Source organism: Lonchura striata, chromosome 22 (genome assembly GCF_046129695.1).
Source record: "Lonchura striata isolate bLonStr1 chromosome 22, bLonStr1.mat, whole genome shotgun sequence".
Taxonomy (NCBI): domain Eukaryota; kingdom Metazoa; phylum Chordata; class Aves; order Passeriformes; family Estrildidae; genus Lonchura; species Lonchura striata.
In genome coordinates this window covers 6,894,980-6,909,893 of record NC_134624.1, presented here as the reverse complement: position 1 = coordinate 6,909,893, position 14,914 = coordinate 6,894,980, and the positions used below count along the sequence as shown (strand labels likewise).

The 14,914-nt window shown below is 43.1% G+C and overlaps 1 protein-coding gene across 3 annotated transcripts in view; it reads right to left on the bottom strand.

Moving 5' to 3' along the window:
- Nucleotides 1-518: 518 nt before the first annotated feature.
- NUP214 (nucleoporin 214) overlaps nucleotides 519-14,914 on the bottom strand; it is a 38,673-nt gene continuing 24,277 nt past the window's right edge. For 2 of the 3 annotated variants that reach the window (XM_021543507.2, XM_021543510.2), the window contains exons 28-36: nucleotides 14,292-14,365; nucleotides 10,755-12,509; nucleotides 9,240-9,310; nucleotides 8,574-8,730; nucleotides 7,121-7,270; nucleotides 5,719-5,890; nucleotides 2,239-2,381; nucleotides 1,405-1,429; nucleotides 519-723 (exon numbers count right to left, since the gene is read on the bottom strand). In XM_021543507.2, the coding sequence (XP_021399182.2) occupies nucleotides 690-723; nucleotides 1,405-1,429; nucleotides 2,239-2,381; nucleotides 5,719-5,890; nucleotides 7,121-7,270; nucleotides 8,574-8,730; nucleotides 9,240-9,310; nucleotides 10,755-12,509; nucleotides 14,292-14,365 (2,581 nt within the window). In that variant the 3' untranslated portion in view covers nucleotides 519-689. The remainder of the gene's footprint in view (nucleotides 724-1,404; nucleotides 1,430-2,238; nucleotides 2,382-5,718; nucleotides 5,891-7,120; nucleotides 7,271-8,573; nucleotides 8,731-9,239; nucleotides 9,311-10,754; nucleotides 12,510-14,291; nucleotides 14,366-14,914) is intronic. The other variant, XM_077787882.1, reaches the window with a different exon arrangement.

Sequence of the window (14,914 nt, the reverse complement as noted above, 5' to 3'; positions counted from 1 at the left end):
AAAAAAAAAAAAAAAAAAAGCAAAATCACTAATGGCTCTAGATGGAGGTCGTATGTCTGCTTCCAGGGCCAGAAGTTTTCCCCAGAACCTGAGTTCCATTTTTTGAGTTCTGTAAGAGTTACAGAAAGGTAAAAATAGGAGAGCTTTTACTTCCCACCTCTTTGCTGAATGCTACTGCCATGGGAACATGCTCTGCACGCTGCCAGCTTCTTCCCAGATAATTTCCTATTTCTCCACTAAGCCTCTGGCTCACACATGACTCAGTTTCAGCACTTCACTGAGATAAGCATGTGCCCCATCCTAGACTTAAAATTAGCAGGCCAAACCTCAGCCCCTTCTTCAGAGGCTGGGATAATCAGGCATTCTATTAATGATAAATGTGCTGGTTTATGTCAGGAACAACTGGAGCTACTCCCTTGTGTAGGGAAGGGATGGACAAGAGAAAGCTGAGCTCAGGACACAACCATCCCCTCTTGATGCAGGGAGATAATAAACCCTTCCACCACAGAAAACATCAAGCCAGATAAAATAGTTTAATATAGAGTGAGAGCAAGTATTGCATAAAAATAAGCAAAATCTTTTTCTTAAAAAAAAGTCTGAGAACTCATATTTAGAAGAAAAGCTGGTTGGGTATCGATCATGTGGGTGACTCATGAATGCAGGAGCTACAGGAAAAGTTCAGGATGTTCCTAGCTTCTCCATCCACTAAATCCAGAGGAAGATCTGTGGAGCAAGATAAAAAGAAAACCACAGCAGTGAGTGCTAGAGCTTCCCTCAGGCAGCATTAATTCAGCAGATCTCTCAATCAAACCTCCAGTCTCCCTAGTACCAGGAGCTTTTTATGAGAGCACAAAAGTATTTCCAGCCTCTTTCACCTGAGCCTGCAGCAACACACACTGACTAGATATAATTGTGCTTATTCTAGAGGCTGCCATCTGCAGAGATCCATGTTCTCTCTATCTGACAGGGAAACAAAGTTTAAGAAACTTGCTGGAAGGGATCCAGCCAGGCAGAGGCAGAGCAGATGACAGAGTTAAACTTTGACTGTAAATCATCATCTCACTTCAGCCACAAAAGTAACCAATTTATTTCACTCCTTGTTTCAACCTGATAAATGGAGCAGACTCCTGATTCACACACACAGCTTGAGCACACACATCGTGTCCTTGAGAGGTGGAGAAGGAGCATGATCCAAGTGGAAATTTTCACTTAAGAGACAGGTAAACCTCACTGGAAAGCTCACATCCAGAGCCTGGACTTTGACTTCTGCAGCATCACCAAAATGGAAATCAGAACTAGTATTTAAATGCTATTTTCAGAGTTTGCTCTTGTAAACCATTCCACTCTTTATTCTGATTCAATTCCTATTTTTAAGGAAGAGTTAAGACACAAAATGGTACTTACGTGTTAGGTGATCCAAAACCAAACCCTGAAAGAAAATCAAGATAGAAAAATAGTTGGTAAAATGGAAAATGAATGCGTAGGATTTGTAGTAAATGTCCCTTCCCACACACAGATTGAAAAATATTTCTTTCCTGCCTTAGGCCAGGAAAAAAAAAAGCAATGAGCAAACAATGAAAGTCAAATCTCCATCTACAAGAGATGTGACTTGCCTGGCTCCTAAGAGGGCTTGGCTTTCACTGCTCATCAGCCAGGTTATTCATTAGCAGCCCTGCAGACAATGTGCCTGGTTTGCTCCTCTCTCTGAGCTGCTTTCTGGAGGTGGTTTGTGCTTAATGCAGGCCCCTGGTGTCAGGCAGCCACCAGGGAACGTGGCAATGCTCTGCTCTGAGCCCTGCCTAAATCACTGTGGCTTCACTGCACTGCAGCAGAAAAACATTTGGCTGTTGGTGTTCCAGCTCAATTTTTCAGTGCATATTCCTCTAACACTAAGTACTTGCAGCACTGATACCCAAGCACATGGTACTGAAGAAATACTCCTTATTTCTCAGTATTTTCCTTTGAGGAGAAAGAGCAACTCCACAGAAGGGGTGAAAAGCAATGATCAGATGAGGTGTGCAGAGCAGTAGTGATGTGCTGACATTGCACACAGCAGATCAGTGATGGAATTAGGAGCTGAAGGCTGGAAAGGTGCTATACCCCACCCTGCACCTCAATTCCCATGGACATGGTGCCTTCCCTACAGCAGATTTTTGGGAGGGAGTTGAGGAGTCCCATACAATTTCCAGGGAAAACCAGAGACATGGGGGCTGTTAGGGTGATTTTAGCCTCTCCTACCTCCTCCACCTGTCCCAAAAGCTGAGAATCCACTGCTTTGTGCTCCAAAGCCTGTGCCCTGTTGGGACAGGGAGCCAAACGTGGGTGTGTTCTGGCTTGCCAAGGTGCCAAATGATGCTGTGTTGTTACTGGTACCACCAAACCTGCAGATTTTAAAGAGAAAAACTGAGTTTGCAAACATCTTCTCACACTGGAAGTTTGTTCCCATATCCATGACAACAGTGCACTACTTAAACGAGGATACATCAAAGGGTGAGACCAACTGATATGAATAATTGTTCATTTTGGAAAGACATTTCCTGCTTTGGGAGACTCTATTGTACATAGAGAGGTCCCATTCTTGACACACACCAGGCAAATATGTTAATGCTTATACAGAGTATGTTTTCAAGTGCTTGGAAATACCAACTTCAGCCAAAGGGTGCTATTTTAATTCACCCATGTGTGGTTTTCACCAAGAGGACAGTATCGTTTCACTTCACAAACAGGGCAGCAAACACAGAATTGGTATGAGCTGCTCAAAGCCAGAGCACAAAGCAGAGCCCAGATATAAAACCCAGATTCTCCAGTTTCAGAGGATACCTTTTCCATTGCCCAGAGAAATGTGCAGATTTCTCAATTCCTTTCTCTCCCCAGACCATTCTGAACCACACAAGGTTCCCGTGCTTCCTTGAAGATCTGCACCAACCTGGCACTTCTCCCCACCACCTCTAACTAATCATTTCCCTAATTGCCTTTGGGGACTGAAATGAGAAACACTTTTATATATGGAAATGTGTCTTTCTCCACCCACTCTGTCCAACCAGGCAGCACAAAGCTCTCAGTGTGACACACTAATGAGACCATGACATGCAGTATGTTTCTCTGCCCTTCCTTCCATTCTGAATATAAGAAATGTTCTCAAAGAACGACCTTCAAGTTTAACTTAAAGTGGGCAAAATGCAGACACAAGATTTCCAAATGACAAGTTCTGCTAAAGCTCTGTAAGTGCACAACAATCCTAAAACCCAGCAGCAGCCTGAGCAGAGCTGGACATGTCACAGTGTGCCAGCTCTGCCAGGCTTTGTCTCACACAAACTCCTGTCATTTCTCACTTGAAACACAACCTGACAGCACATTAACCCACCTCTCCATCCATCCACATCTAGGAGACTTTAAAAAACCCAAAACACAGACCTACATCAAAAGCTATCTCTCCAGACAAAAGACAGCCCTGGTAGCAATGTGACAAGCAATTCACCTGGCAAAGGACATCACCTCTCCTCTCCCAGACACTGCCAAGTGTGCACACTGCTTCCACAGACAGCAGCAGATACCAGGGGCAGCTCAGTGACTCTGCATCTCTGGTCCTGCTTTGGCTTTTCACCTCTGTACTTGCAGGCAGCACTCAGAACCACAAAATGTGCTTTTCTTAGGAAAAGCACAACAGATTTTTTAGTTTTTCTAAAAAGAAGCAAGATTGGGTTATGTGTTTAGAACAAGAGGTTTTACACTGCTCCATCTTCTCAGGACTGTGCTACAACACACAAATCCTGTCTATCTTGTGTAAGGAAGAGGAGGTGAAAATAGTGACAAGGAAACTTGTGGTTCAAACTGCTCCTTTCAGCTGCAATCAGAAGAGAGAGGCCTGTTGGAAAGGCTACACACAGTTTAAGTAAGAAACAGCTTAATATGAAAAGTTTTTTTCCAGACACATAAAAGACATGAAATGCAGTCAATGCCTGGTAAGATTTTAATCCAATCTATCTTGCCCAAATTTTCAGGTCTTTTGTAAAGCTGCTGTGCAAAACACAACTGAGATACACTTGAGGTTAGTTTATAAAAGCAAAACATTATTTGCCCACCAACAGTTGGAACTGTAGGCTCTGAAGAAGTGTAGTGGTTTCTATTTCTGCCACCCCCATAATTTATTGAGTGATGCACATTTTTCAGAATTGAAGCAGTATGAATCACATGTATTTAAGTCAGCAGAGTATTCTCAGCAACTTGGAGCTAATACAACACCATGTATTTGCAAGTGACTTCTTTGGAATTGGGATTCTTAAAGTTTCACTTCAAGAGAAAGGCAAAAAGGAAGTCCTGCACAGATGCTAACATTATACTGCAGAATTAAACTATTGCTCAACATTTTGTGATGAGATTTGGATTTTTGTAAAGCTGCCTGGGAATTCTGCACACTCTTTTAAAGTTTTAAAACCAACATCCTCAGGTAACTCTGAAAAATATCGGACCGAGTCTGTACCTTTCTAGTAGAGAAAAAATTGTCAAAGCTTCCCACAAGTTAAGTTACTGTGTTATCTTTCTTGAGTCTGCAGACTGCTTATGCAAGACCTCTTTTCCATCAACATGCTGCTTGTTCTGAATCCCATTTTATCTCAAAGCTCTCCATGTTGTCACTAAGCAGATCCAGTCTCAGTACAAAATCCTGCAGCACAATGGCTAGATGTTGGAGCTGAACAAACTAGCAGTTGATTTAAGCTAAGTCATCCCTACAAACACATGCTTCTTTTAAGATTTAAGTTGCCTGTATTTTCACCCTTTCCAAAGGGACTCCTCAATCTGCTGCACATTCTGGACAGCAGGAGCACGTGGCTGAAGCCTGCCCCAGCTCAGGGGTACCTGCCCACACCTCACAGGGAATTAACAAGTCACACTTCTGGATGTCCCCTACGCCTTATGTAAAGGCAGTTCCTCCTGAAACCAGACTAAGAGACAAACACTTGTGAAATATATAAACACCAAGACTGGGGAGACATCCGGTTTCCTCTCCACACTGGAAGTTTTTCTTTTTTTAATTGGCTCTGTTCAGTCTGACTGTAACTGCAGGACATGAAGGAGTGTTGCTGGCTGGTAGCACAATGCTGAAGAACTGCATTTGCTGCCTCCTGCAGAAGCTGCTCGGCAAGGTTTGGAATTTTGTATTTGATGAACAAAACAAGGAATGATGTGTTGTCTGCTCTGGTGCCGAGCACAGGCTTAGGGGACACAGGAGCAGGTAAAAACAATCAGGAAGGGATAAAGAACTCTGGGAGCACAGGCTGTTTCAAGTGCCTCAACCCACAGGTGAGAGAACAGCCTGAATTCTCATTAGCACCTCTAGCCCAAGTATAACCAGAGGATAAAGTGTCTGGACAGAGTAACAGATAACAATTGCTGTTTGCTTTGCTAGGCATAATTTGTAGTCCTAGATTTGCACTCATTAAATGCACACAGAGAAAATACCCCTGCATTTCCTCACAGAGTTGCAAGCTGACCTCTCAAAAGCTAAAGCTTCAACACAGGAGTTACCAGCATTAAAATGATCACGCTTCCTTTGGGGTGCGAGTTTTAGTTTTATACCTCAATTGGTTTTGTCTTTTAAACAATCAAACCAAGGACACTTTGAGCTTACCAGTCAGTGACAGAACATATTCTTCATGTAAAAGCACAGGTAACCAAGCAGAACCTTGTCATGCAAGGAGGTTGTTTTCCCTGGCTTACCCAAATCCTCCAGCGCTGGCTGCTGCCGTCCCCTCGCCGAACACTTTGCCTCCCGTTGAGCCCAGAGGGCTTGAAAAGGTTGGGGCTGAACCGAATGCTGGCACCCCTCCAAACCCAGGGGATCCCCCAAAAGTGGGAGGGCTGCCAAACACTGGAGCAGCACCGAAGCCACCTGAGCAAAACAGAGGCAAAAAAAGGGGACAAGAATATCACATAAACAATAATGCAGAGAGAGAAAACAAAGAGCAGCTTTCCAGGTAGATAATGGGGTGTTCATCCTATCATAGGGACAAAAATTTATGGAACTAATTCCAATCTGCAGGGTGTTTTGTTGCAAGAGATATGGGTAAGAGAAGTGCCTGAATGCATGAAAAAAAACTGCAACTGGCAAGCCTCCCCCATCTCTTAAGATCAGAGAGTAGATGCAAACTTGGGTTTTAGGTGCTTCAGTGATGCAAAGATTTGGGAGGTAGGGTATGATCTAATCCTGGTTTAAGTGGTGGAAACGAAAATGGAAGGATTAAATGCCAGGTCAGTGGAACTGCCTGCAGGGAATCGAGAACTCATCTCTTGGCAATTGCTGTTCAGGGGGGTTAACTGCCTCCTGCAGCTCTGAATGGATTTCTACACAGATTTTTTCTTTCTATGTTCATCTGCTGATATTATTGGCCTGTTTCACTGTGGACAGAAGGACACCTGCTCTTTTACTTGACCAGGGATAAGGATGGGATACCACTGCACATTTTAATACCCAGGGTGAAATTCCAGTCCATGCCAAGGTAATGGATACTGTTTGGCTGTAAACACAAAAGGTCTGGAAAAAAATAAATGCTAGGCCTGAATTATTTAAAGGCAGATCAGATATTTTGTTACCTCTATCTCTAGGAAGTTAAGAGCATTTATCCCAAGGACTGAAGTTTTGGTCAGCAAACACTCTCTTTAGCAATGCATATTCACACGTTTCATTTTCCTTTTTCCACTATTTTAAATAGTGAAATGGGGATAAAAGAAGTTACAAAACCCAGAGCAAAGTTTGTAAGATAATATTCCAAGGAAGTATCTAAAATAGGAAAAATGTATTCAGTTCCATGTTCTGTACACTTGACTTTACAGAACATAAAACCAGAACTAAATTACACAGCTCTCAGCTCTTAAATTGCAACAGAAATTTTTGGAATGAACACCTGAGGATGTGGTTTACTGGATGCTGCATAAGAGAGAGTAAAATTGTGCCTTGGACCCACCAGTTAAAGCTCCATTCAATCAGCCATTATTTTTCATTTTTTGTTCAGAGACAATTCTTGTCCGTGCACCGAGTCCAGGCTGTGGACAGCTAAGTGGCAGAACAGCAAATATCTCCCAGAGAGTGAGGGCTGTCCTAGTGGGTGCATTCCCAAAGTACCTGCTTTGTTTGGACTGGAGAACCCAAAGCCTTGGGAGGCCACACTTCCACCACCAGAGCTGAAAGTGCCCGTAGGCTTCTGCTCTCCAAAGGAGGAGCTGCCAAAGCCAAAAGTCTTTGCTCCGCTGTTTCCAAATAAGCTCGAAGAATCTGGGGAGATGAGGAATATTTATAAACAGCCAATACTCAGAGCAGACAATATTCTACACTCTACTTCATTAGTTGAAGCAGGAGAAGGGAAAATTACTTTTCTTTCCACAACCCCCAAGCACACAATGAACATCACACTGAAAACAACACAGGCAGAAGCCAAGTTTTCCCTAATTCCTACAGGACTTTGTAGTTGCACCAAGATCTGGATTTGATAGACCACTAACAACCCTTTATTGCTGCAATCTAGTAAATCACCAAGAGGGATAATTCGTTTAGATGCATCCTGTGCCCCAGTAAGTAAAAGACAATTCCTCAAGTGAGAAATCTCAGCAGCTACAATCAGTCTCTCCAGACAACACAAATATCAGCAAACCACAAATTAAAGGTTCTCAGCTGTTTTGGCAATGCTCAGTATTTCTACACAAGATTATCTAACAGGACCTTAAAGTAGGAGCCAAACTTCTTCAGCCTTGATGAGAATAACTCATTTTTTTCATCCTTCATAAGCCTACAGGGAGTTTTTGCATCTAGAGGCAGGACACAGAACAACCAAAGCTTTTCTCTGGTGAACCATCTGTTTTGTTTCATCACAAACCCCAGAACTGCATTAAATTATTAAATTAGCAAGGTTAGAAAACTGACCTCAACCATTAATCCCAATGGATCATTAAAGATGTAATAAAATAAATGGATTTTCTCTCTTAAGGCTTGAAGTGCTACTTCTAACCACTTGCAGCACTAATTTTACAGCTTCCCTTTGTTTCCTAACTTTCATGTTCAGCCACTGCTTCCCCTTTGTGCTTTCTATCTGCCTATCCATAGGTCACAGCAAATTTTGATAAAGTACCTTGTATGTGCTGCATAAAGATATTAACATTTAGGCAGAAGTTAACAAAAATTCTCTCCCTCACATATTGATTCTTTGCAATTTTTACATGCTTAGGGTGATGAGAGATGATCAAAGGTTTCTAACTTCCAACTAAGTTGGAGGCAGAAATTCAGTGACAAGAATTTTGAGTATTTAATTTTAAGGAAGGATTTAGACAAGAATTCTCTACAGAATATAGATATTATTCACACTTCTTGCATCTGCTTGTTTGTTTCAATGGCTTTCCTACTTGTTTTCCATAAACCTAGAAGAAAAATTCTGGATTGCACATCACACATACTCTGATTACTCCCTCAAAGCCTTTCATATTAGCACACAATTTACTCAAAAACAATCAGCAGAAAAGCAGATGGGCTCACAAAAGCAGATGGAAATCACAGCACATTCTGTATTCTTGTTTTGTTCACTCACTCTGAGAAGATGTGGATCCAAATCCTCCACTGGAGGAACTGAAGGGATTCTTATTGGCTGCATCCTGGCTTGGCTTTCCTCCCAAACCACTGAAGAAGCCTCCACCTCTCCCACCACTTCCAGTTCCAAACAAGCCTCCAGTAGAAGAAGATGGCTGCTAGAACACAAAAAGGACAAAAAAGGGATTTAAGCAAAGTCAAAGCAGCACATGCTCCCAACCAAGGCTGTTCTGCCTGGGCCTTTTCTCTGGATGTCTGAAGGGGCTGACAAAGCAGCCAGCAATCACCTTCCAAAATAGAATGCCATGAAATTTTATTTAAGTCTGTCTTAAATCTTGTCCACAGCACAGAATAATGCCTTTGAGACTTGCCCTACACTTGCCCTACTTTCCACTTAGCATAGAACAAAGGCAGGAGACTTACTGCATCTATCTTATCTTGCATGTGATAAAATGTTTGTGTCTCCCCATACATGAATACCCCCTGGAGTATTTATGCAGATGTCTGGTGCTTACCACAACAGCAAATATCTCCAGTACAGACTGGGACATATTTTATTTAACACATCAAACTGTGTTTTTAAAAAAATTATCAGAAATAGGGAACCCTGACCAAGTCCCCCACATGTAACAGCCCTTTGTTTCTACAAAAAGCCATAAATACTTGCCTGGCCAAAGACAGTGCCTCCAGTATTTGCTGCTTGCCCAAACACAGAACCTGTGTTACTAGAACCAAAACCTATGAGAAAAAAGAAAAATTAACCACCAACACTATTACCACAGTGTAAGACATTCAGGAAGGTGATACTAGACCAGGACAGGATAAGGACAGGTCTTGCATGCCAAAACACAGGGATACAAATGATGTTACATATCTAGGCTGGACAAATACAAAGCATGTGCCAACACACAAATAATAAATTATATTGAAAGTTTATATGAAAGTCATTCTCTCTTTGGCCAACTTAAACATAGACAATAGAAGGCCTTTTCACTTGTGGGATTGTTGCTAACACTAAGAGAATTGGATTTCTGATAACATGGCTACAATAATACTGCAAGTCGTGCACAAGCACTGGAGCATTCTGATTGCCCCTGTGTAAAGAGGATCTGAGCTTTGTTACCTGAAGACTCCTGTTAAAGATAATGAAATGTTTTGATTAAAAAAATAACTCCCCTTTCCATTTCCCACTTCACTTAAATGTGCCTTTTGTAATAAAACTTGCATCTCTATAATTAGGAACACCTTTCTCGAGCAGAGTTCACTTCCCACAATTTAACTGTTCTCTGCTACTGTAGTTAAAATGAGCAAGCAGTTGCCTGCAGTGCCATCATTTTTAATTAAATGAACCTAATTAGTTTTTCTTCCTTGGAAATACATGCTCTCTATTATTACTATGCACTTGTCACTTTTCCCTGGGAGCTCTCTGAAGATTGTACAGAAGAACCTTTGGAAAAGCCCCAACAATATACTGAGCATGTGGAGAACGAAAAGGGACTGACCAAGGAGGCTTGGTCTGTGCAAGAATCCAATTTAACTGTGTGGACAGGTAGCTAGAGCTTGTGTTACTGCTATATTTAATTTTGAAATGCTTTCCAAATGCAGAAGTGGATTTAACAGATTTTTCCCTGCAAAGCCACCACTTTGAGGGCTTATTTTTTTTTTTTTTTTTTTTTTTGCCATCCTAGCTGATGACACAGTATTACACCTGGCTGTACATGTACATCCACTGTTGCATTTGTTCAGTGCAGGCCACTGAAGGAAGCATTGCATCTGTGTTTATTTATTGCCTTGGTTATGGTCTCAGAGCTGCTCTGTGCCTTTGGTGCAACAATTTACAACACTTCCAGTTATTGTGCAACAGGCAGGATAATATGTAATTCAATTTAAATTAAGGTAGACTAGTAAGTATAAAATGAAGGATGACAAGGCTACATTCAGAGGCCTGCTGATGAACAGTGAAGCAGAGCAAAAGCTTCTTTTGCCTCCAACTTTAGTCTGCTTCTCACATACACTGCAGCTCTTGTTCTTACTAATTGAAAACAAAACAGAACAAAACCAAACCAGAAAAATGAGACCCATCAGGTGCCATAGGGGAAAAAAAGGCATTAATGCCATCCTGCTTTCCCCAGTGTTACACTCCAAGCCAGACAGTGCCACTGGGCCAACGCTCTGCTCTTACCTGAGGCCTGGCAGAAGCTGAACCCAGCAGAGGATGTGGTGGTGGTGACAGCAGCAGTGCTACCAAACACAGATCCCCCTTGCCCAAAGCCAGTGCTCTGCCCAAACACGGGAGGGCTGCTCTGCCCAAAGAGCACCCCGCCCGTGCTGGCTGGCTGGCCAAAGGAGAAGGAGCTGGGGCTGTTGGTGCTGGCCTGGGATCCAAAAACATTCCCACTGCTCGAGGCTGCTGTAGAAGCTGCTGGCTGGCCAAAGGCTGGCATTGTCCCAAACCCAGACTGGCTGAAGGTAAAGCCACTTGCAGAACTGCTTGCGGGTTGTCCAAAGACTGGTGCTGGCCCAAAGGCTGGCTGGCCAAAGCCCCCCGTGGTGGTGGTGCCAAAAGCAGAAGTACCAAAGGCTGAGGTGGCAGCCTGGGTGCTGGCTGTGGCCGTGGACAGAGTGCTGGTGGTGAGCTGCCCAAAGGGAGAGGATGCTGTGGTACCTGCTGGGAGCTGCCCAAAAACGGGCGGCGTGGAAGGAGCGGCAGCTGCTTCCCCGGCAGGCTGGGTAAACGCTGAGCCAGAAGAGCTGGAGCTCGGCGGCTGAGAGAACACTGAGGAGCCTGCAGAAGTGGGGGCAAACACAGAGGCAACAGCAGCTGGACTCTGCACACCTGTAGGAACATCAGAGGTAGCAGCCAGAGCACCTGTGGCTTCTGCAGGAGAGGCAGCACTTGCTGTGGAGGTTGTTGCTGAGACATTCTGATCTGGTGGGGTGACTGTGGAGACAGCGGGAGGCACCGGGACCTTCAGATCGCTGGTGGAGGTGGGAGCAGCCCCGGTGTCAGGGGGAGGTGGTGCCACTGTGGTCCCAGAGCCCTCTGGGACAGTGTCCCCAGCTGTGGCCTGGGGTAAAGCTGGTTCTTTAAGTGGCTCTGAGAGCTGTGCCTGGGGCTGTGGCACTGGAGGTGAAGACCCAGGTGCTACAGCTTCGTTTTCAGATGTTTTTTCTGACCCAGGTGGTAATTTGGCATCCCCTGCAGTCTTACTGGAAGTTGTAGCAGAGACAGCAGTTTGTGATGAACTTGAGAAACCTCCAAACGAGAGGGATGTTGAAGCAGGGAGAGTAGAAGGGGCAGAGGTGGAAGTGCTCATACTGTTTGTTTGCTGAATACCAAATGAAAAGGTGGGTTTGCTGCCACCAGAGCTTCCAAGATTAAACATCCCAGAAGACCCTGTGCTGGTTAACTGGACATTGCCAAAGAGACTGCCTGTGGCACTAGTGCTGCTGGACAGTGATGCTGTGCCAGCTGATGTGACTGATGTTGAAGCAGCTTCTCCAGCTTTTCCTAAAGTCAGGGGAGCAGAAAAATTAAACCCAGAAGGTATTGTAGACACTTTAGTTGACGGTGTTCCTGCAACACTGGTAGATGGTGCTTTACTGGTGGTCTTGGCATTATCATCTACTTGACCAACTCGTAGTCCTGAGAAGCTCCCAAGAGTTTCCCCAGCCAGGTTGCCTTGAAACAAGTGATCTCCTGGTTTGGATGGAGTAATATCCAACTTGCCAGATGTTGTGGAAGGAGCAGAAGATGATGTTGCAGCAGCTTTGTTTGGCTGGGTGCCATCTGCTGAGGAGCTACCCCCTGCTACACCTCCTGGAGCACTTGCTGATTTGTGGGACCCAAATACAAAGGAAGGCTCAGGGATTGCTCCAAGTTTGGAACTCCCAGCAAACAAAAATGAATCCGGCTGGGCCGATTCTTTTGCAGGGGCTGTCAGTGAGAGAGACAGAGGTAACAAATTGAGTTAGGGTATGCAAAGCTCAGTTATCATTCTTGCAATAATGGTCCATTTTAGTGCTTCAGACTGTCAGTGCTCTTGCCTCAAAACTATAAAGCCTCTGTCCATCAGGTAAGTGCAACCTTCATATCCATTCAGGACACAGCAGGGACACCAGAAGCCTTTATGGCCAGGGTGGTAGTGACAAACTGTCACATCACAGCCTCCACTTAACCACCCTTCTCTTTGAGTACAGACAACTCCAGTACTCTAGCTTCTATTTCTTTTTCAGCAGTTTGATAAAAACATGAAAGACTTGGTTATTACAGATAATTTTCTACTGACACCACTTTCACCTCTTCTTACTTGGTTCAGGTAAAAAATTCCTCACATTTACTACAGCACTTTCTTTTTAAACCAATGGATCAGAACAGTTAAGGTCATAAAAATACTTTCTGACACTTGAAGACTCTTCTACAAAATCAAATCTTTCTTTACAAATTCAGCTACTTATAGACCACCAACCAGCTTTGATACAGCCTGTTTTCAGCTTTGAAAAACTAGAGAAAAACTCTCAAATGTAATTGCCAAAGCAGCTCCATTTCTAAACTACACTGCTGTCCAACAGTGTGAAACTGCTGAAGTTTTAAGGGAGACTGGGCTAGTTTTATTTAATGTACTGTCATTTCATTTCTGAGCACCAAACAAATTCTGACTTGAAAACACTGCACCAGTGTTTGGACAAAACACAGGAAATCTGCATGGAGATCAAACAACAAAGAGTAAAAGCTTCTTAGCAGATCTGGTATTATCCTTGTGTTTTCCTCTATATTAAGTATATTTAAGTAAATGACACTCAATAATATAGCTTTTTTCCCCCTCCTGAGGCCCTGAAATTACATTCTGTAATTCTTCCATTATCAATTACAGAGACAAAAGTACTCCTACCAGTTCACAGAACAGAGTGAAGTACCTGGCCTCACACAATGCTGTGGTTTACAAGTCTGCCTCCTGTACCTCCCACTCCTGCTTTATCTGTGTTATTTACCTAAGCTTTTATGTCAATCTCCAAATTTTAAGCCCACTTCATTCTCTCTGCTTAACATCAAGAGTATCAGTAGCATTACTGTAGCTCTGATGGTCTAAGGATAGAAATGAGCCTAGATTTGTAAGAAGAAGTGGTATCTTTTATCAGAGGAACAAAAAACATTGGAAGCGAATTTTTTGACTGTATGATCTCATCTGCAAGACTAAAATTAAAGGCAGAAAGCTTCAAAAACATTGCAAAGCAGATTTTATCAGTTCCCTTTTAAGAGACTCAACAAGTAGGGTCTACCTATGACATGAAAAGGCAGCCTATGTATTGTCACTTCAATCTTGGAAGCAACACAAAGCCATTCCAAGCACTTCCCTCTTATTACTAAATGCTCACTGGATAACAGTTCTATGTCAGTACACCTCAGCAACTTTAAATCTACAGATTAAAAACAGCAGAGGAAATTACTACAGATGTTATCCTTTCAATAAACTAGTGTGTCCTAAATGTTCTTGGCAACAAATATTTTGCTTAATTGATAGGTGGGTGGCCCAGATTTCTGTGTATTACAGGAAAGAACCCAGCATATGTATGAAATTATATTGCAATATTATGCAATATGAAATATATTGCAATTTTAGTAATAGAAATGCAATACAGAACAAGAACCACAAGGATTAGGAAGAGTAAACACTGTTAAGAGGGAAGAGATGCTGTTTGCACACTCTCCCAAACTAACCTTGTGAGGGAGCGAGGCTGGGCAGTGTCTGTGATGAAGCAGCTGATGTGACACCACCAAAATTAAATACAGACCTAGGAGGAGAGGGGAGAAAGAAAGAATGACTTAGCTCAAAGTGCTGAAATTTCCAACTATATGATGATGAGCACAACTCTGAGACTCAGATTTCCAGTACAGACTTGCACAAAGCCAGGCACACAGGAGCAGTTTCTCCAAGGACTGAACACGAAGAGAGAAGCACACACACACTGCTCCATTTGTTCCCTCTCTGAAAAGGCTTCTAGAGGGTTAAAGGGAGTCATGGTTCAAAGTTCTTTTGACCAGCCCTCATCCTTCCATATTCTTTCCTTTCTGCTGCACATTTCTTCCCCATGCACCAAAATCAGATGGATTTGAGGAGGCTGGTGAGAGGAAAAACGACAGGGGCAACCAGAGTTTGAAAGAGCTAAAAGGGAAGAACTGATGCATGTGCAGAAAGGAATGACTGGATACAACCATCCATCAAAAAGAAGATCATTCATAGCAAGACAAAAATGAAAAATTATCATGACTACTTTACACTGAAAATATTTTGTCTTGCAAAAATACTGTGATCTTTCATAATGAGCCTTGCAGAGATCTTC